General features: G+C 37.9%; 1 protein-coding gene across 2 annotated transcripts in view; it reads left to right on the forward strand.

The window, feature by feature from the left end:
- The window catches only part of pappab (pregnancy-associated plasma protein A, pappalysin 1b), a 66,957-nt gene extending 47,333 nt beyond the window's left edge, over positions 1–19,624 (forward strand). The window contains exons 15-23 of one of the 2 annotated variants that reach the window (XR_014531238.1): positions 2,563–2,746; positions 2,940–3,147; positions 3,488–3,656; positions 4,423–4,570; positions 4,714–4,829; positions 8,626–8,697; positions 9,878–9,976; positions 14,595–14,846; positions 18,506–19,624. Coding sequence is in view for 1 of the 2 variants with exons in the window: in XM_083527642.1 (XP_083383768.1) it covers positions 2,563–2,746; positions 2,940–3,147; positions 3,488–3,656; positions 4,423–4,570; positions 4,714–4,829; positions 8,626–8,697; positions 9,878–9,976; positions 14,595–14,699 (1,101 nt within the window). In the remaining variant the exon portion in view is untranslated. Of the gene's footprint in view, positions 1–2,562; positions 2,747–2,939; positions 3,148–3,487; positions 3,657–4,422; positions 4,571–4,713; positions 4,830–8,625; positions 8,698–9,877; positions 9,977–14,594; positions 14,959–18,505 lie in introns of those variants that run through there. The other variant, XM_083527642.1, reaches the window with a different exon arrangement.
- Positions 19,625–19,960: the final 336 nt, after the last annotated feature.

The raw sequence follows: 19,960 nt of genomic DNA on the forward strand, positions 1-19,960 counted from the left end.
GTCAGCATAGGCATTCTGACCATTCTGCCTCTACACATGGGCTGTAATAGACCTGCAATTTTTGAGATACAAATTGACCTTTTTTATAAATGGCGCTCAAACCCTTACACATGCCCATTTTTTTCAGCTTTGTGGCTGTTTGGTGCATTTGTAGGTTTATGTCTCAAATAAATATTCAGATACATTTTCTGGTATTCTTATAATAGTCTGTGTGTGTGTGTGTGTGTGTGTGTGTGTGTGTGTGTGTGTGTGTGTGTGTGTGTGTATGTATATATATATATATATATATATATATATATATATATATATATATATATATGTGTGTGTGTGTGTGTGTGTGTGTGTGTGTGTGTGTGTGTATGTATGTATATATATGTGTGTGTGTGTGTGTGTGTGTGTGTGTGTGTGTGTGTGTGTGTGTGTGTGTGTGTATGTATGTATATATATATATATGTGTGTGTGTGTGTGTGTGTGTGTGTGTGTGTGTGTGTGTGTGTGTGTGTGTGTATGTATGTATATATATATATATATATATATATATATAAACTATTCACCTGAAATATGGAAAATCACTGTCTCACCACTGAGCTGTTTTCAATAAGAGTCCACGGCTGGAAAGAAGAAAAAGCAGAAAAAGAGGGCAAGTTTTGGAGCTGGATCTGGATTGCATTTCAACTGTTTCCTGCTGTTTTGTTTAGTTTTAGGTGCTGGTATATTTCCTGAGAGGGTACAGAACATTAGATAAGCATTGGATTCCATGGCCGTGCTGCATTCCAGACTGCCTTAAATCTGCCATTTGAGAGGGGAAAGAGAGAGAGAGAGAAAAGCTAGAGAGACTGGGGTCAAAACACAACAAAAATGCAGTTTCCTTCTGTGTTTAGTTTTGTGGATGTGAGTAAAAGAACATTTGCCACAATAATCTACTGCTTGCCAGCAAAAACTGTTGGGCTTCACAGAATCTGCTTCAACAAACATCTCTGACATCTCTTTTTTTATGACCAGTCTTTTGGCCCTTGTCATAAACAAATTAAGAGATCTGTGTAAGAGGAGCATGTTTTATTCTGTGTTTTACTGAAAAAGAAGGACTTTGTGTATACACACTGCTACTCCCCAATGCTTTGAGTGTGATCAAATAGAGTGTGTCCCTATTGTTTGCTTACAACCCCAAATCAACAGTACGTCCCTAAGAGCACATTTATAAATGCCAGAACTTCAAAATAGTTATTGTTACTTCAAAATGGTTTATTGGTTTCAATTTGCTAACAATCCTAAAATTTACAAGCAGTTTTATATCTCGTCTTGAAAAACGAAATAAAAATTCTAATGACAGTATGATTTATATTTGCATTTTGCCTCTGTAGACGATCAGACTGGATTTTAAATGGAGCAATCAAGATATAAATGACGATATGATATGTGTAGATTTTCATTATAAATGTAAGCAATTTAACAAAGATATACAATATATCGTATTACAGACATTTTTATATTCTCTCCATGTTCACAAGCTCAAAAGTGATCAGAGAGCTGACTGACAAATGGCCAAGTGTGAGATATTTTCTTGATATTTCATGACAAATTAAAGAAATCAAAAGGTCTCTTGAGTTGATTCCAAGTGTTGAATTTGCATCTGGCAGCTGTTTATGGGAATTCTCAATATGCAGTCCAAAAAGGTGCGGATGCAAATAAAGTATTTGCAGGCTGAAAGCATACAATCACATCTTGATTACTCCATTCCAAAGCCACTGTGGTGGTAAATAGAGAAATTACAACAATCAAAAAGATCGTCACTATCCAAATACTTATAAATTATAGAACATTTACTAAAACTGAGTGGTCACTAAATAAATGTTTTGCTTAGTGGGAGGTTTATTTGTCCAGTGCACAAAAGCATTTTCCTTTTATTTGTACTTAATAAAAAGTTCAAATAGACACTAATGATCCAACAAACTGCATTTTGCAACACACGAGGGTGATAACGATGCCTTGATGAGAGAAGGCTTTAGAGGCCGAATGATTTCCCGTCAGAGTAGACCACGTCTTGCTGTTGCCCTGCGTTTAACAGGAATTTTGCTGATCTATTTCACAACCAGTGAACTGACATTTGTTGGACAGGCTTTATTGCGTGCTTGCCACTGTGGTTCTTTTGGGGGGGGAGAAGACAATGGTGGTGTTTGGACACAAAAAAGGGAAAAAAAAAGAGTCTGGCTGGTCCAGATCTTCCACCAGCTCTGATGGAGCTCTGCTAATGTCTTTACAGGAATTCCGCACTCTTAAAATGACTTATTAAATCAGGCAAAATGACCCCTGACTCTCGCTGCCTTTGCTCCTGACAGTTTTATACACTGCACACGCCAATTTATTATCGGCGGCTGCCTTTGCAATGACCGCTGCTAATTCTCATTAAGAGATCCATCACAGACACAACAACTTTTTTTATTGAGGAAGGGGAAGGTTTTTTTTTCTATTTTTTGTCTATTCTTGTCACACTTTTCTGTGTAGAGTTATGCAATCATGCTTAGATAGAAGAAAATGCTGATATTTGTAGCTTTTATTCCTTAGTCGGACTCAATGGCCACCCTGACTTGTGCTGATGGGAAATGGAACAAACAGGTGTCCTGTGAGCCAGTGGATTGTGGACGCCCAGACAAGTACCATGTACACCCAGCTAATTTCAGCTTCACTCAAGGCACCACCTATGGCAAGAAGTGTACTTTCCAGTGTATGCACCCAGCCCAGTTAATAGGTATATACAGCCAGAGATCAACTTGAAATGACAGAATGTCTTTTTCTTAAAAATATGTGTAAGATGTGTAAGTTTGGTTCATTAAGTGGTAGCTAAATGTACTGTATATAGAAGAACAATTCTGTTAATATTCCACCAGCCAGGACACTGATTTTCAGAATATGAATAAGCTGAGAAGGTTGATTTCTTACAGGCAGCAATAACGTGTTGACATGTATGGAGGATGGCATGTGGTCCTTCCCAGAGGCTATGTGTGAGCTGCGCTGTCCCATGCCTCCTTCCATCCCCAACGCTATTCTGCAAACTAAACGCTGCAATGCCAGTGGCCTCAAAATCGGCTCTTTCTGCAAGTACAAGTGCAAACCGGGCTACCATGTGCCTAGTGCTGACAACCCCAAAAGGTGAGTTTCTTACAGCTCTGAAGATCCCAACTGACTGTTATGATTAGTGTGATGTACAAACTGAGAATAGAAACAAATTATACACAATGAAGAGTCATCACTGAGTTATTATTATCATTATACAATCATTAAGTATTTTTTCAATATTAAATAATGATGCCAAAGTAAATTCACCTTTATTAGGGAAAAAAAAGGAAAGAAAAAATTTAATACATGTGCAAAATAGAAAGTTTACTGAACCCAAAACATATGCTTAAGTAAATGGCTTTTACTCCAAAATTATGTTGATGTTTTGGTGTACATTGGGATTAATTCATTTATTTTGTTCACTCATCTACAGACGCTCATTTACGCGACAGTGTACAGAGAACGGTACCTGGCAACTGGGCATGTGTGTGCCAGTGACGTGCGAGCCACCACCACCAGTCTTTCACGGCAGCTACCAGTGTACTAACGGTTTCCAGTTCAATAGTGAATGCTGGATGAGCTGTCCCGAGGCCAAACGCATGGTAAGTTACTGTAGCACCGCCCCTGAAAATCTGTCACCTCTAAAACCTTCTGCTCACTATTTGCTTTGTTTTCTTATAACTTCTTCTCTCGCAATCATTTTCTCAATTCATGATGTGTTAGCAAAGAGCATCCACTATAAAGTGGTTCTCCAGAAAGAACCCGAAAAATTTTCAATAAACATTTTAAAAATGGCAAATAAAACCCTCCATTTGTGTAGTTTTACATCTATGCTAATACCCTCATGTTATCCATTGCTGCTAGCTGGCTAGCTAGTGACCAGACGGTTACAGTCAGACATGAGTGCAATTTGTATTAGCAAATACTGAGTGAACTATTATATTAAATAGTAGCCTTATAGAATCAAAATGACACATAATTAAAATACAGTATTAAATTGTATTCCTGCAATACCATATTTTAATTATATGATATGATTATGGTCATATACAAAAATATGGTATTATTAAGAATATATATTAAGATTAAGTGTAATTGAATCAGTACCAAGATCATTTTATGGACTGGCTCAACATGGTTAAATTAACTTGTGCTTATAATGTGGGAGGTTGTAGCTCAGTGGTTAAGGCATTAGACTCTGGATCGGAAGGTCACAAGTTCAAATCTTAGCACCACTGAATTGCAACTACTGGGCCCTTGAACAAGGCCCTTAATTGCTCCGTTGTAAGCCGCTCTGGGCATCTGCCAAATCCCATGAATGTAAATGTAAATGTCTTTAATGGGTATGTGCCTGCCTTTCTCTTCCAGACATCCTCCACCACTGTGATCCGGTGTAGAAAGGATGGGAACTGGACTGGTTCATTCCAGCTTTGTCCCCAGCTAAAAGGCCATTGCTCCCTCCCTCAGAACCTGAGCCCAGACATCAACTTTAGCTGCAGCAGGGGGCATGGCATCGGTATGGACAAACAAACACAGTCCATCTGAAGTCATAGTTTAATCAATTTAGTTAATAAGCCAAGGATAAGTGAACTGCATCTGGAACAGCTAGATAATTTTTGTGACTTATAATGATTTGGGACGTGTGTGTGTATATAACAGGGGAGCAGTGTGAGCTGACGTGCAGAGACGCTGGTAGCAGTGTGGTGCTCCTTCCCAGGAATATATCTGTGAATGCCTTAGTAAAAGATCACTGGAGAAACCCCCAGAGAATTAAGGTGCAGTCAAAAATCTGGTATTATACTATTTTCCTGCCAGTCATTAAATAATATCATTAAGTATATCTTGAAGTGTGTTGTGCAGTTTGTGTTTGAGTCATGTTTACTTAAAGTACAGACTCTTTTAGAGGTCTCTGTGAGTTGTTAATGTTAATCATGATAAATCATCATAAGATGCTTAAATAGGTCTACAGCTTAGGAACTCTATTTAAGTATATATGGCTGTGTAATGATAAAACTAATCCTCATAATAAACTAAAACAGCATTGCCAACAAAATAACCGAACAAAGGGGGGCGAAATAAACACAAGCTTTTTGATGACAAATAATGCCTGGAAATGAGCAAATTCCAGTAAGGTAGAAAAAGAGAAATGCTTTGTTCAATTAGTGCCAAAATTCCATGTGTCATTTTGTTTATCAGGCAGAAGAAAGACCAATTTGACTGGACCACACACACACACACGCACACCACACACACACACACACACACACACACACACACACACACACACACACACACACACACACACACACACACGACGTTATCCTTTTGCCCTTTTCTATGTGTTTTAAAATGGTAAAGAAATGGTTAGAAAAGAACAGCAGGACTAAAGATACAAAAAAAAAAAAGGATTTCGTTACTTCCTTACACATAACTGCCAGCTGGGTCTTTTCCGTGAAACCATTATATGTTTTACTACTTTTCCAGTGGCATACAATGTAATATTTTTGCAAGTAAGAGTCAGAGTCTGACCTAGTCAAAAAAACCTCCATCATAAAAAATGGCTCAGACACAGACATGAGCTTTCAGACAGGAAGGATGCACATCTTTGTTCCTCTTTTCTCTGACCTGGCCTGGAACACCTTTGTGTGGCGGGTGACTGGAAAGCCGAGCTATTATTTTCCTGAGAATGAATTTCCTATTACAACTGTCTGACCACCACGCCGGACAAGAGGCAAGGGCTAGACGTTAACCGTGACATCACTTCTGACTGCCCTCAAACCATAAGGACTTACAAGCCGTCATTCTCACAAACTATATCCTTTTTAACTCGTTCACTTTTAAGAAGGTGACTTTGGGTGTAGGTGGTTGTCCTTCCTTTAGCACTATGATCAAATCTCTCCTATCTGCCCTGCTCAGTTCTGTCTGGAAGAACTCCTCAGTGCTTGTTCTGCCGATGGAAGAAGACCACAGACACCAGTCTAGCCTTAAAAAAAAATACTTTGGCCTTAGGAAATGACTCATTGTTTAGCTTCATGAAATGGCAAACAAAATGAAGGCCTGCCCTGAACCTTTCGTTGTTTTTTGTGGCAAACGAAACAATTTCACACAATTTCAATAGTGCTGAATAAAAAGCTATTGGACACCATGAATAAACAGCTGGAGGCCCTAAAAAGGGTTGAAGGCTTGAGAAATTGAAAGTCTATCTTTATGATTTATGATGGCACTGATTTATTCCTGCTTGAATTGAATAGTGTTTTTGCCTCATGTCATGCCTGCGAGTAGTTAAAAGGTAGTCTGATGTGTGTGTGTGTGTGTGTGTGTGTGTGTGTGTGTGTGTGTGTGTGTGTGTGTGTGTGTGTGTGTGTGTGTGTGTTTTGTTAATGTTTTTCCTTTCTTCACCTTCAAACATTTGTTGAGAACATTTGAGAAGCCTGAATGTATTACATTTACTTTCTTTCATTTACCACTATATTGAACTCACCGACGGCATCTGAAAATTGCAGAGGATGTACGAGTGTGCGAAAGGTTCTGCTTTTTGACCCGCTTTCAGACCCGCACCGGCCCTGTGACAGGCGCATGTGTGGATAGACCCAGGAAAAATTATTTCATGTGATGAATTGGAAGGTTTAAGCCCCATTTGCATCATTAAAAAATCAGACTTAAAACGACTCCACTGGAACATGTTAATGTTCCAGAAGAACGGCCCTCTGATAGGGCGAGTAAAAAAATCTATTTGTAAAGGAAGCAGGTAGTGCTTGTCCGATCCAGACCTTCAGAGTAACTATAAAAACAAGCACAGTTTCAGGAGCAGACGGTTTAAATTAGACCTGAGTAAACATGCTGCCTGGGTCCTCTGTGTGACACTGAATGGTGTGTGTGTGTGTGTGTGTGTGTGTGTGTGTGTGTGTGTGTGTGTGTGTGTGTGTGCGTGTGCGTGTAAGTGTGTGTTTGTGTCAGGATTGCCCAGGCCAAGCCTTACCACGCGAAGCCACTCTGGAATAGTGGGCAAATTCCTGCTTTCTTGGAAATGTTATGTTTATGTTTAGCCTTTTCCACTCTTCATGGCTTCTGGAGTTCCCCCAGAGCATGTCATTTTGCCTCACCAAACATCCTCTCTACCTGTGCTAACTCAGGATCCACAGCCTGCTAGCACTCCTTACATTTAATGGTTCCCCCGCCACCCCAAACTCTTAAATCTATACTAGATAACATATGACAAGCCCAGTTTTTAACTCTCTGTATTTTGTCCTTGGAGACAAAAACCAGGATGTTTACCACATGACATGCTTGCTTAGGAATCTTCAAAATTTTATCTTATTCGATGTGGTGGACAGTAACAAAGGAATTTGTTACGCTACTAGTGCTGACATGGACTGACCAACGGCCTTAGCCGTTTCTTTAGTGGCCCTAAGAGCTAGGTCGGCAGAACGACGTAGCTCCTGGATTTTGTCAGCCCCAAAACTCACCCCCTCATCCAACTCTCGCATCAGGTCAGCCTGGTATGCCTGCAAAACCAAAACCGAAGTGGATCGCAAGGGCTTGGTGGGCAGAACTGGGGCCTTAAGGGAAAAACGTTAGCGTAGAGGGAAATGTTAGGGGTGAAGAGGCGGGCGGAGTATGGGCTGCTCCAGGATCTAGACACCTCAGTGTGCAGATTGGAGGAAAAAGGGAAGACCCCGGCGTGGAGGTAGTATGGAGGGGCTCGGAAAGTGTTCATCCAGCTTACTAGGCATACGCTGCTTCTGCTTCTCAGTCAGCGGGTTTGCTAGTCTCCATGCCCTCCCCCTTCTCTGAGGAAGAGAGGTGGAGCACAGCACTTCCTCTACTGGGGAAGAAACCGCCGAACGGCGTGCTTCTGAACCCAAAAAGAGAGCATTGGATCCGGCAGGTGAGGCGGAAGAAAGCCCATCTCCAAGCCCTCTGCGAGCCCCATGACCTCTGACGTCTGACATCCTTTGTCTCAGCAACAGCGGGGCCAGAGCCGCGAGAAGGGAAAGTGCACAGTCACAGCCGGAAGTCACGCTTGCATTTTTTTCCATCTTTCTTTTTTTTTTATAAGTTTATTTTCTCTCACACAGAAACACACAGAGCGCTTCCTGAACAAACAGAAGCTAGCGTTGGCTTCACCGCATGCATGTTTTATAGCTTCCTGGTTTATATGCGCCTCTCTGTTGGACAGATTACACACGTGATTCAGAGCGTGGACAACGGGGAACCTTTCCCAAAACGTTGTTGACGCAGCTCGAGTTTCTGAAAGGGAACTGAGTTGATCAAGGAAGAGTCTTGTGACAAAAATGACAAAAGGAACATTATAGCCATAATAAATCATACACTTTGGATACTTAAGTATGTTTAAATGCAAATACTTTTGTACTTTTACTCAAGTGAAAGTTTAAAGGGATCACTTTTATTTCTACTGGAGTAATATTTTTAATATCTCTTCTTTACTCAAGTAAAAGTGGTTTGTGTACTTCATCCACCACAGCTTATTATGACTCACTGTATTTCTAGACACAAAACTGGAACAGTATATGTATAAAAAAAAGTTTAATATTTGTGTTTATTTTGCAGAGTATTGTATGCACAATTGTGCTGAAGTGGTATCCAAGCCCAGACATTCTCCATTGCATAAAAGGTTGTGAGGTAAGTTTTATGTGACCTTTTTTTTTTTGCATTCACATCCAAATGAAATCATATCAGCAAGGCACTAATACTATTCTTTGCCTTTTTTTAATGGAAATGGTGGCAATGAAATGAGCAAATACAGCAACATATGTTTTGGTTAGATATGTAAACCTTGAATTTGTAAAAGCCTTTTTGTTAAAAGAAGAAATTATAAGGCTAAAATCATCACTAACATACACACTGTGTACTGTAATGTGCACACGGTGGGAAGGTGGTTAGGGCTCTGGGTTACTGACCAGAAGGTCGGGGGTTTAAGCCCGGCTATCGTCAAGCTGCCACTGTCTGTGTTCCAGTGGCACTGAATCATGTCTGAGCCCAGCTTCCTAATATTGCTTGTATACATGAAGAAAAAATTTCACTGTGCTGTAATGTACATAAAACAAACTACTACGAAAATACTGCAAACTGAGCGCATCCTTAATGTAAAAAAAAGGAATTCCCACAGAAAACTATTTTAGAAGAAACCATCCTACAAATCATCTTTAATAAGGCAGCAAGGAAATGTGGCAGTGATGGCAGCTCACCCGTCACCGTTTTAAATTTTTTATTTGTGCCAAATTGCGAGTCTTTTGAACCAGCCACATTCTGACCCAAATTCAGCCACAGGATAATTAATTGGCAGTTCCGTGGAAAAAGTCGGGTCATGTCAGGGAGATGATTTCGAACCCGAAATAAAGGTCACAGGTGTGCCGAGCAACCTTTGGAGCCTGTCAGGGTGGAAATATATACTAACTCTCAAGGGAGACACATATAAGTTTAATAGTCTCCCAATTAAGCGAGGCCTCCGTCCACAGACTCAGGAATACTAACTCGATTTTTCCAGGGTGACATAATTGCAACAGACTCTGTGTGTCTATTTTTGCATGGTGTGGATGTATATGTGTGAATGCCTTCCTCTCTCTCTCTCTCTCTCTCTCTCTCTCTCTCTCTCTCTCTCTCTCTCTCTCTCTCTCTTCTCTCTCTCACTAATCATCATCATCTCTCTTTCGCTCTGTCTCTGTAATTGCACAGGACACATTTATTCTGGGTGCATGCCATATGTTTGTGATCATTCTGAAGACACGTGTAAACATTGCATTTCATTCAAAATACATTTATTGTGCAAATGTGTTTTTCTCTCGCTTTTTTTTTTCTGCAGCCGTTCATGGGTGACAACTACTGCGATGCCATCAACAACCGAGCGTTCTGTAACTACGATGGTGGAGACTGCTGTCATTCCACTGTCAAAACTAAAACGGTGAGTTTATTTTGTGTTGGTTTAAAAATAAATCTACTTTCCAAAATTTCAAACCAGCTTTTATTTTCTTTTTCAACACCAAATCCAGGGGGGAAATAAAGCTATTAAAATGCTGTTTGAGGTCACATGACCGTAGGAGAAGCGCTCCGATTCCCTATTGTTCATTGAGCAATGCGTATAATTTATAGCTTTCATTAATGAGAAAATATAGTATTTCCATATGAAAGTTCATTAGATGTAACACCAGCCAGGAATGTGTTTCATTTTGCAGGCTATATATTTAAAATTGCTTACTACAAAAGCCTGAATTTTTCCTAGTGCACTCAAAATCTTTTTACTTGATCCTCCTCCTTTTAACAATGGAAGAGCGACCGCTTTACATCCTGGCTGACAGAAACATATGAACTCGGATGAAGCATGGCTGCTGCTATGCCTTCATTAGAAATAAGGTTAACAAATGAATCATTTTAAACCTAATTTATATATTTTTTAAAAGAATTCTATCAAATAAATCATTGATTCCTCTGACAAGTATATTATAAAAAAGTTGTCACAAAACTACACACTGACATCCTGAATATTTTAAATGACTGCCAAAAGCCTTAACATGACGCTGGTTCTACCATGTTTTGTGGTTTACAATTTTAGTAGTTTACTCACTTCCCTTTTAGTGGTCTAGTGAATTTTTTGTTTTTAAAGATAATTTTTTTCCAAAGCAAGAACTTAGGCGGTCTAGGCCGGGATTTATATCAGATGCCTAAAACAATAAACTGCCAGCTGCATTGTTAGTCTGGACAGATTACATATGTTTCAATACAGACTCCCACAATGTCACAGCATATATCACATACATGACATCTTCCCTAAGCAATGATGTCAACCATGGTCTTTTCCTCCCAAATGCTCCATCACTAGGGCATAATTACTCTCCCATGAGCAACTGGGAAAACCTGGTGCAAGTGGCTCACAGCAAACAGAAAAGCAACAGTGACACAAAACATCCTAATGGTTCTGTGGGACTTGAGGTGGGCCAGGTCATGATGAGTCGTCCCTGTCCAATAATGTGGGCTGACATTTTGGGCATAAGATCACAGTGTAGGAAGTGACTTTACTTCAAGAAATTCTTTATTATAAATAGGGCTGTCAAAATGTACACATTATTAACACATTAACACAAATTCATTTTAACAGCACTCATTTTATTAACACGTGATTAATAGAATTTGATCTGTTAATAAAATTTGATCTGTTTGATCTTTTTTTTTTATATATAAATAAATACATATAAAAGAGGTGAAATTAAAACCTTTATCACAACACACATTTATTCATGACACCTCAGATATAAGAATAAAAAAAAAAAGATAAAAAATTTTTTTAATCACTAAACATTTGTTTTAATGATGAGCCATTGCACCAAAATCCACCATAAGGCACACATTTGGCAATTAAAACCATCTGTCTGGAAACATAGCAAAAGATCCATACAGTGTCCTGATGTTTACTTAATTCTATCTATCTATATAATATAAAATCTATCTATACTATACTATACTATACTATACTATAAATGACTTTGCTTCAAGAAATTATGCATATACTATAATATAGTATATAATTTCTTAAAGCGAAGTAATTTCCTCCACTGTTATCTTATGCACAAAATGTCAGCCTATATAATTTTACTCATCATGACCTGGCGCTCCTCAAGTCCCACCAAACCATTAGGATGCTTTGTGTCACTGTTGCTTTTCTGTTTGTAGTGAGCCACCAGGTTTTCGCAGTTGTTATGGGAGAGTAATTATGCCCTAGTGATGGAGCATTTGGGAGGAAAAGATCTTGGTGTGTGTGTGTATGTGTGTATATATATATATATATATATATATATATATATATATATATATATATATATATATATATATATATATATATATATATATATATATATATATATTTACATACATACAGTATCTACACCCCTCACATTACAGCAACCATTTTATCCTTTTTACAATACTATAGAAATTAAACTTGGATAGCATTTACTGTCCTCTGAAAGTAACTCAATATACAGCCATTATTGTCAAAATAACTGCCAACAAAAGTGAGTACACCCTAAGTGATAACAGCTGTATGTCGGGTAACCATGCAAAGCCACATGTCCTATTCATCATGTTCACGTTTTTGTCTGCTTGACAGGAACATAAAAATGTTTGTATCTTGTCTCTAATACAGTTAGAATTTGGTGCTCTGAGTACCATTCTCTCATACTGACCACTGGATGTTTAACATGACACCTCATGGCAAAGACTCTTTGCCATGAGAATTTGAGAATTAGAATTGTTACACTCCACAAGATGCTGAGGCTATAGGAAGATTGGTTTCACCCTTAAACTGAGTTAAAGTACAGTGGTCAGGAAGGTTTTCCAAGAAGGGTTCCACTCGCAAGGGTCCATCAAAGAAGTTGAGTCCTGGTGTTGTGCGTCAGGTGCAAAAGCTGCTTCAAAAAACAGATGCATGAGTGCTGCAGCATTGCTTTGGAGGTTGCAGAAGCAGAAGGTCCGCTTGTCAGAGCTCAAACGCCACAAGCTGCAATAAATCGGTATGCATGATCTTTATTCCAGAAGGAAACCTCTTCTGAAGCTGCTCACAAGAAAGCCCACAAACAGTTTGCTGAAGATGACCTGTACAAGAGCCATGTCCTGTGGTCTGATGAGACTAAGATAAACTTGTTTGGCTAAGATGGTGTCCAGCATGTGTTGCGATGCCATGGTGAGGAGAACCATGAAAATTGTGTCTTGCCTACAGTCAGTAAAGCATGGTGGTGGTAGCATTTTGGTCTGGGGGCTGCATGAGTGCTGCTGGTTACTGGGGAGCTGCTGTTTATTGAGGGAGACATGGATTCCAACATTTACTGTGATATTCTGAAGCAGAACGTGATGCCCTCCCTTCAGAAACTGGGTCGAATGGCAGTTTTCCAACACAATAACGACCCCAAACACACCGCCAAGATGAACTGTCTTGCTGATTAAGCCAAAGGTGAAGGTGATGGAGTTGCCAAGTATGTCTCCAGACCTGAACCCTACTGAGCACCTCATGACGAAATGTGGAGAAGAGTTATGTGTTTAACATCTAGCAGCTCCTTGATGTCATTATGGAGGAGTGGAAAAGGATCCCAACAACAACCTGTGCAGCTCTGTGCAGGAGAATTAAGGCAGCGGTCGATGTTGACACAAAATATTGACATTTCAGACACAGTTTTGACATGTTCATTTAGGGTGTACTCACTTTTGTTGCGTTATTTAAAAAAAAATGTCCGTATGTTGAGTAATTTTTTAAAATATAATTATATATTAGTAATTCACAAATTATTTAAATATTAATTAGTGAAAAAACACAAAGATTACATGATTCTGTGTATTTTTGGACATACCTCGAGACTTGACTTAAATTTATGTAATTATTCCTCTGTACAATTGTTATTTATTCCTCAAATGTTTTGGCTAGGAGACAACTGCCTTTTGGCTCACAATATTCCCAAGGAGACTATCAACAAAAAAGCATATCTCACTAAATTCTGATAAACAAAAAAAGTGACGTCAATATGGATAAGGTTAGTTGTTGTCAGAACATCTAGTGGCTTTTAGATTTAAAAAACGTTAGTGTAGGATTTATGACCTCTCTGGATATTGCATGCCTAAGTCTCACCTTGATTGCATTGTTGACTCTTGTTCATGTTTGTCGTGTTAAAATGCATTATATTTATATTATTAAGATAATAATCACCAGTGAGCAGGAAAGCTGCCTGAAGCATGCAGTCATTATTGTGCCCTTTTCGTGTATTTTCTGTTTTTGTTTGTTTTTTGTTTTTTTTATTTCATTTTCAGTCTCAAGGAATTACTTTTTTTTCCCCCTTAAATTATTCACAGACGTGTCTCTGGACAGTCATTTCTGCTATTAGCCAAGGTTGTGATAATTACGTCTCCAAAACAAACCTGCAGCCCAGAAATCATGCATAATGGCTTTTGGTCTTATGAACTTTTTTTTTTTTCCCGAAACAATTGTTAAGATGCTTGAGGGCAATAAAAACATTTTTTTTTTTTTGCACATTTGCTCAAGCACGCATACACTTAATGACTGGAGAACTGTAATAAGGAACATGATGATGGCGGAAAGTTGTCAGCTAGAGCTTGTGGGCCGGAATGAATGAGCCAGATTTATACTTGGGAAAATCCCCTATAGTGTATGTGGACACTGAGAGGGAAACCCTGGGTGTTTCTCGGGGCAATATGAGGCCATTCCTTCTTCCACTGCTCCCTACACAAGAGAGCCCTTGTTCCTCAGTTCCCATATGTGTGCTTTATTTTTTCCTTTTCTTTTTTTTTCAACCTCGGACCATGTTCTGCTGCTGCCCTTCTATGTCCATTTTGACAGAAGTGTAAACTTTACAAGAGGGGGCTGCAAACAATGCACTACTATGCTGTTTACACGCAAAGTGACACAAGACCTTACACATGTTTTACTATACTTCTGAAAGTTGGATTTATGCTGTTTTTTTAAAGCATAGAAAAAAACGCCTTTTCTGGTTGTGTTGTTGAAATGGGTGGCTCTTTTCCAGGTGATTCCATTCCCCATGTCTTGTGACACCAAAGAAGACTGTGCATGTCGAGACCCTAATGCACAGGAAAACAATAAAGGGATTCGACACCGTACGCTGGGCTGAGGCTGGGCCACTGGAGGTCCGCCGGTACCCAAACGGGGAAAAAAACAATAAAACAAAAAACCTTTCTCTCTCCATGCTGCTTACTAGAGGGCCATTCCACTCATGCTGCACCCTGACATGCCTGCCGATGAGCCCCTGCCCACTATGGTATGCCGCTTAACAACCAAAACAACACACTACAATATAAAATGCTAAATAGGGTTCAGTTGTGGATGGAAAGTAAAGCATTTTGGGAACAAGCTCAATAAAAACAAACAAACCAGAAAGATCATCAGTAGAAGCTGGACACAGGCCCAAACTTGACAGTTTTATTGTTTTCTATCCCATAATCATTTTATGTATGGCACAATTGCAGCAAAATAGAATGCAGAAGAGAGAAAATAGGTTCATGCTTTCATTGTTTTGTTTTGTTTTTAAGAGAATCCATTTCCTATTAATATGGCCAACAGGAAGCAGGAAACTAAGGACAAGTAAAGCTTGCAGTCTTGAAAATTCCAAAGCTGACACTTCTGAGCAATTGATTTAGCTATTCATAAAAAAAAAATAATAATAATAATTCTCCCACCCACATCTATAAGTTGTCCACTGATAGGTTTAACAACAAATGGTCTGCTACAGCATAGGACAATCCTATTTAAAGGAGACTAGCACTTCCGAGGCATTTTGACAAGAGGGTTTCAAGAGCCAAAAGCAGCACTGAACTGTGCGAAACATAGGAAACATGACGGTGTCTCTCCATGATGCATCGGACGGTGTTACAGGGAAGCAATAATTCAGCGAAAAGAAAACCTGTAAATCACCAAGAAATGTACACACCTGAATCTTAAGAGTAATAATTCTTTTTTTTATTATTTGTTTGAAGGAATGGGTTTGTTTAAAGAGACATTCATTCCGTAAAACCAGTTCTAGAGGTGTGTAATTGAGACCAAGAGATCGAGAAAAAGGGAGCTAAAAACAGAAATCATAGCTGATGGTGCTAGATTTCTTGCTTGAGATCTCTCTACAGAGTGTGTACACGGTGTAAAACCAATTTTACCTCCTCCTGCCATAATCAAGCTATTAAACACAGATTTATTCTTACTGTATTTATCAGACAGCAGGATTACATATTACATATAAGATTTACATATGCATTATATCTTACATCTAAGGATTTTTTTTACTATATTTAATATATTTGGCCTTATAACATTTAGTTTTTAACAAAATCTTACACAATAATAGCGTACTGTCACACCAAGCATAACATACGAAACTAGAACCAAATTTAAAGGTGCATAAAAAGTTTTGTCTGAGAGATACGCTGCTATGAGACCTGCTGACTGATAGTATTGTGCTGAGGTAGATGCAATATGCATATCCTTTATTTGACCTTAGCTAGAGTCGCAGCGTATTTGAGCGTTATTCGACTAATTCAGTTCAAAAGTTATACGGTATTCAATAACAATTATTGACATCCGTTGTCATTATGCCACCCTGACTACAGTATTCCAACTAATTTGACAGCTCTATAAAGTAAACTTTAGACAGAATCACAATAGAATGTATCACAGTTGACCGGTAAAATACAAGCAATGTCATGCAGATGCTCCATAAATCTCAATCTTCAGGTAAACAGAATGGCCATAAGTATGAACCTGGTTAGGGAAGGTCAAATAAATACCCTAAATACACTCAGCAGTAGGTATTATCACAAATTATAATGGCAGTTAGTCCACTTAAAAGTGATTTTTGCTAGATTTTAGGAGTAAACATTGTCTTACAGTTACTTATTTGTAAGCATGTACAATTAATTTATTCAATCATTTGTCTTTATTAACCACTTTATTCTAATCAGGCTTGTGATGGATCTGGAGCCTGTCCTGAAAATGTGACAAAACTACACCATGTATATATAGTATACCAGTCTATTCCATAGAATACTTTAGCATAGACAGTCCACAAGTTATGTTTTTAGAAGATATAAGGACACCAGATAACCCCAGTGGAAACCATACGGACATGGAGGAAAGAACTCCAAACAGACAGTAGCTGTCATTTCTGAAGCCTGTTTTATCTTCCAGAGTGAAATACTGTCGACAAAACATGGTACCAATTTGTACAAGATTTATTCTAGATGTTCTATTTGTATCTCTGCAACATTGAGCGCAAAAACCCCTCAAAAAATAAAAATAAAAACAACCGGTCATAGTTCTCCTGTTAGCATCAGAGATTTAAAACGAAATTGAAATCTTCGTAACAGTTATCATTTGTAGTCTATAGCAAATTAAGTCAAAAGTCAAGTCTTTGCAGTTCGTGTCTACGCATTAAAAACAATTGAGAAAAAATAAGGGTTGTAACGTATAGTCTAAATTTGAAAGTACTCCTAGTACTGTATATAATCAGTATACAGTGTATACATAGATCAATGTTCATTCCTATGAGTTCAGAAACTAATTTCAGGGTTTAATGACATCTTTTTGAAGCGATCACATGCCATTAATCAAATGGTTATATTTCATATATTTAGTAGACTGGCCTGTGCCTGCATTTTAAAGTAATATCTTGTAGTGCCACATGCCCCTTTAATCTATCCGTGTGCACAGTCACAATATGACCTCATCCAGCTGCCGAATGGCACAGAGACATTTATCTTGCACAGCGTCCATGAACCTTGCCCCCCCCCAACACACACACACACACACACACACACACACACACACACACACACACACACACACACACGCACACACACCGCAGCTTCCTCTTGTGCATCTGTTACTGATAATGTGGGAACAGCAGTAGATGTTGATACATAGCTGCGTAAATGCAGGACTGCACATTCAGCACAGACTGGCTGTCAGTTCAGCACGTGATCTCGGCAAATACGTTTTTATGGAAATATCTGGAAGTAACTGTGACAACAGAAATAAATGGGATAGATTGTCTTGGGATCGATGTAGTTTGTAGGAAATTTTTATTATGTCTTTGGATTCGGTGGTGCATTCTTAAACTGTATCATAAAAATTCTGTACTGTTTTTTTTTAAGCATTGAACTCAGTTACTGCACTTGTCCTTGTAAAGTTGTTTGTCAATGATTAAAAAAAAAAAAAAAGATATATTTAACATACAAAGGCTGCTATGGTCAGACAGGTAAACTGTACGTGAACTAAAATTCGTAGAGTAGTCCATCAAAATGTAATTCTTTTTGATCCTTTTTTAAATATAAATATTACCATCGAAATATAAAGAAAAAAAAAAAAAAGTAAGAAAAAAAAACACTCAGAATTCAGCTTTATCCCCACTACAGCTAACCTATAGGACAACCCTAGCACCGGTAGAAACCGCATGGTAATGAAAAGAGTGAAAAGACCATGTAGGTAGGGCAGTAGAGTAGTAAGCTACTTTTTTAGCATTCAAACTGTTCTCAATTTATCAGTATACCATGCGATATTAAAGTCTTTATAAATGTGTTTATCCTCAGTGTTAGACTGTATGCTATTAAACGTAATACAAAAATACTGCTGCTTTATTTATATGTATATATATATATATATATATATATATATATATATATATATATATATATATATATATATATATATATATATATATATATATATATATATTCATACATACATACATATATATAAAATGTATCACTTGGAGAGAGTGCCTAGGACAAATGCCAGTTCCCATGTATCTTCACGAAGCAGTATCAAAACCGGGTTGCACATCATACTTCTGTTCTTTTTTGCAGTAAATGTCTGCTTTTATTTTCTGCCAAAAAAGATATGTATAGCTTGTATTTTTATTTTTCTTTAAAGCCATAAAAGTCTACATTGAAACAAGTGAAGCCTGATGTAAATGTCTGAAGAGAAACCATTTTCTACTGTAAAGTCAACAGGATCCTTTTGCTGTACCTCATGCTTGGAATGTTTGCTGCTTCTACTTATTCAGTATTTGAGTAATTTAAGTCACTTAGCAATATACAATGTTGTAAATAATATAATTATTTATTAAGAATGTGGGTGCTTTTTTTTATTTATATTTACACAGTGTTCATTTAAGTTATTTTTGTATGTCTCTGATGTAAACATTACTTGGTGTTATTAAAAGTTTGTGAGTTTCCCCCTCTTCCACTTTTTCACTCTCTCTCTCTCTCTCTCTCTCTCTCTCTCTCTCTCTCTCTCTCTCTCTCTCTCTCTCTCGCTCTCTCTCTCCGTCAGTTTTAAACAGACTGAAGAAATGACCCGTCTCGACAGAAATGTTGCTCGTCTTTAAATAAAATGTTATAGAAATGTCAGATGGGAAAAGCTGCACAAAGCTCCCCTTTTGCGCCATTGAAGTCTCGACCTGTTTTAAATTCAACGTGCGTATTCAATTGGGGGGGAATATTCGAAGGGCGCGTCGGTTTCCTGTGGCCGCTTTACAGACATCCACTTTGAAAAGATCAGGGACTGAAGGTTTTCATGTGATTTAATGTAAATTCTTGAAAACACACGAGAAAAGCAGAGGAAAGCTAAAGGCGGATTAGCAGATGATATTTGGCTGCATATAGACCTTGACAAGCCCTTGTGCAGTTTCCCAGAGTGAATCGAACCTCTAACAAACATTAGACTGAATTTTATGCCTTTCTTTTTTTTCCCCAGATTAAATTATCGATATATTTTAGGTTTCATTTATTTAAATTTTTAGTATGCATTCTAACAGATTTAACAGTACCAAAAGTAAGGACATAGTAACTTGGGGTGTCTTTAAGGCCATTTAAGGCATTAAACCAACTATCAATTGTGTTCATTTGTCTTTACTGTTGGTTAAAAACGTGGAGCGCACATATTATAAATGATGTCAATTAAAAAACAATCCACATATTAGTATCCAAAGACTCTCAAATAATTAAAGCTAGAAGTCTGCTTTGAGCTCAACTTCAAATAACAATAGATTAGGTGATGTCCACATATTGATATTTCTATATTAAAACAAACAAAACGAACAAAATGACAAGTTTTAAAATTTAACAGTCAAACCAACATGTTTAGATCAATCAAGAGGAAATACTTCATGCCTTTGTGTTCGACATCATGTAAGCAAAATCTTAAATAATTTATTATTATTTATGATTTAATAATATAAATCTATATGCAGTATATCACAAAAGTGAGTACACCCTTCACATTACAGCAATTATTTTATGATATGTTATCGAGGGAGAATACTATAGAAATAAAACAGATATTTTTAGAGCAGTCAATGTGCAGCTTTATAGCAGTACAGATTTA

Source organism: Silurus aristotelis (genome assembly GCF_946808225.1).
Source record: "Silurus aristotelis genome assembly, chromosome: 23".
NCBI lineage: Eukaryota > Metazoa > Chordata > Actinopteri > Siluriformes > Siluridae > Silurus > Silurus aristotelis.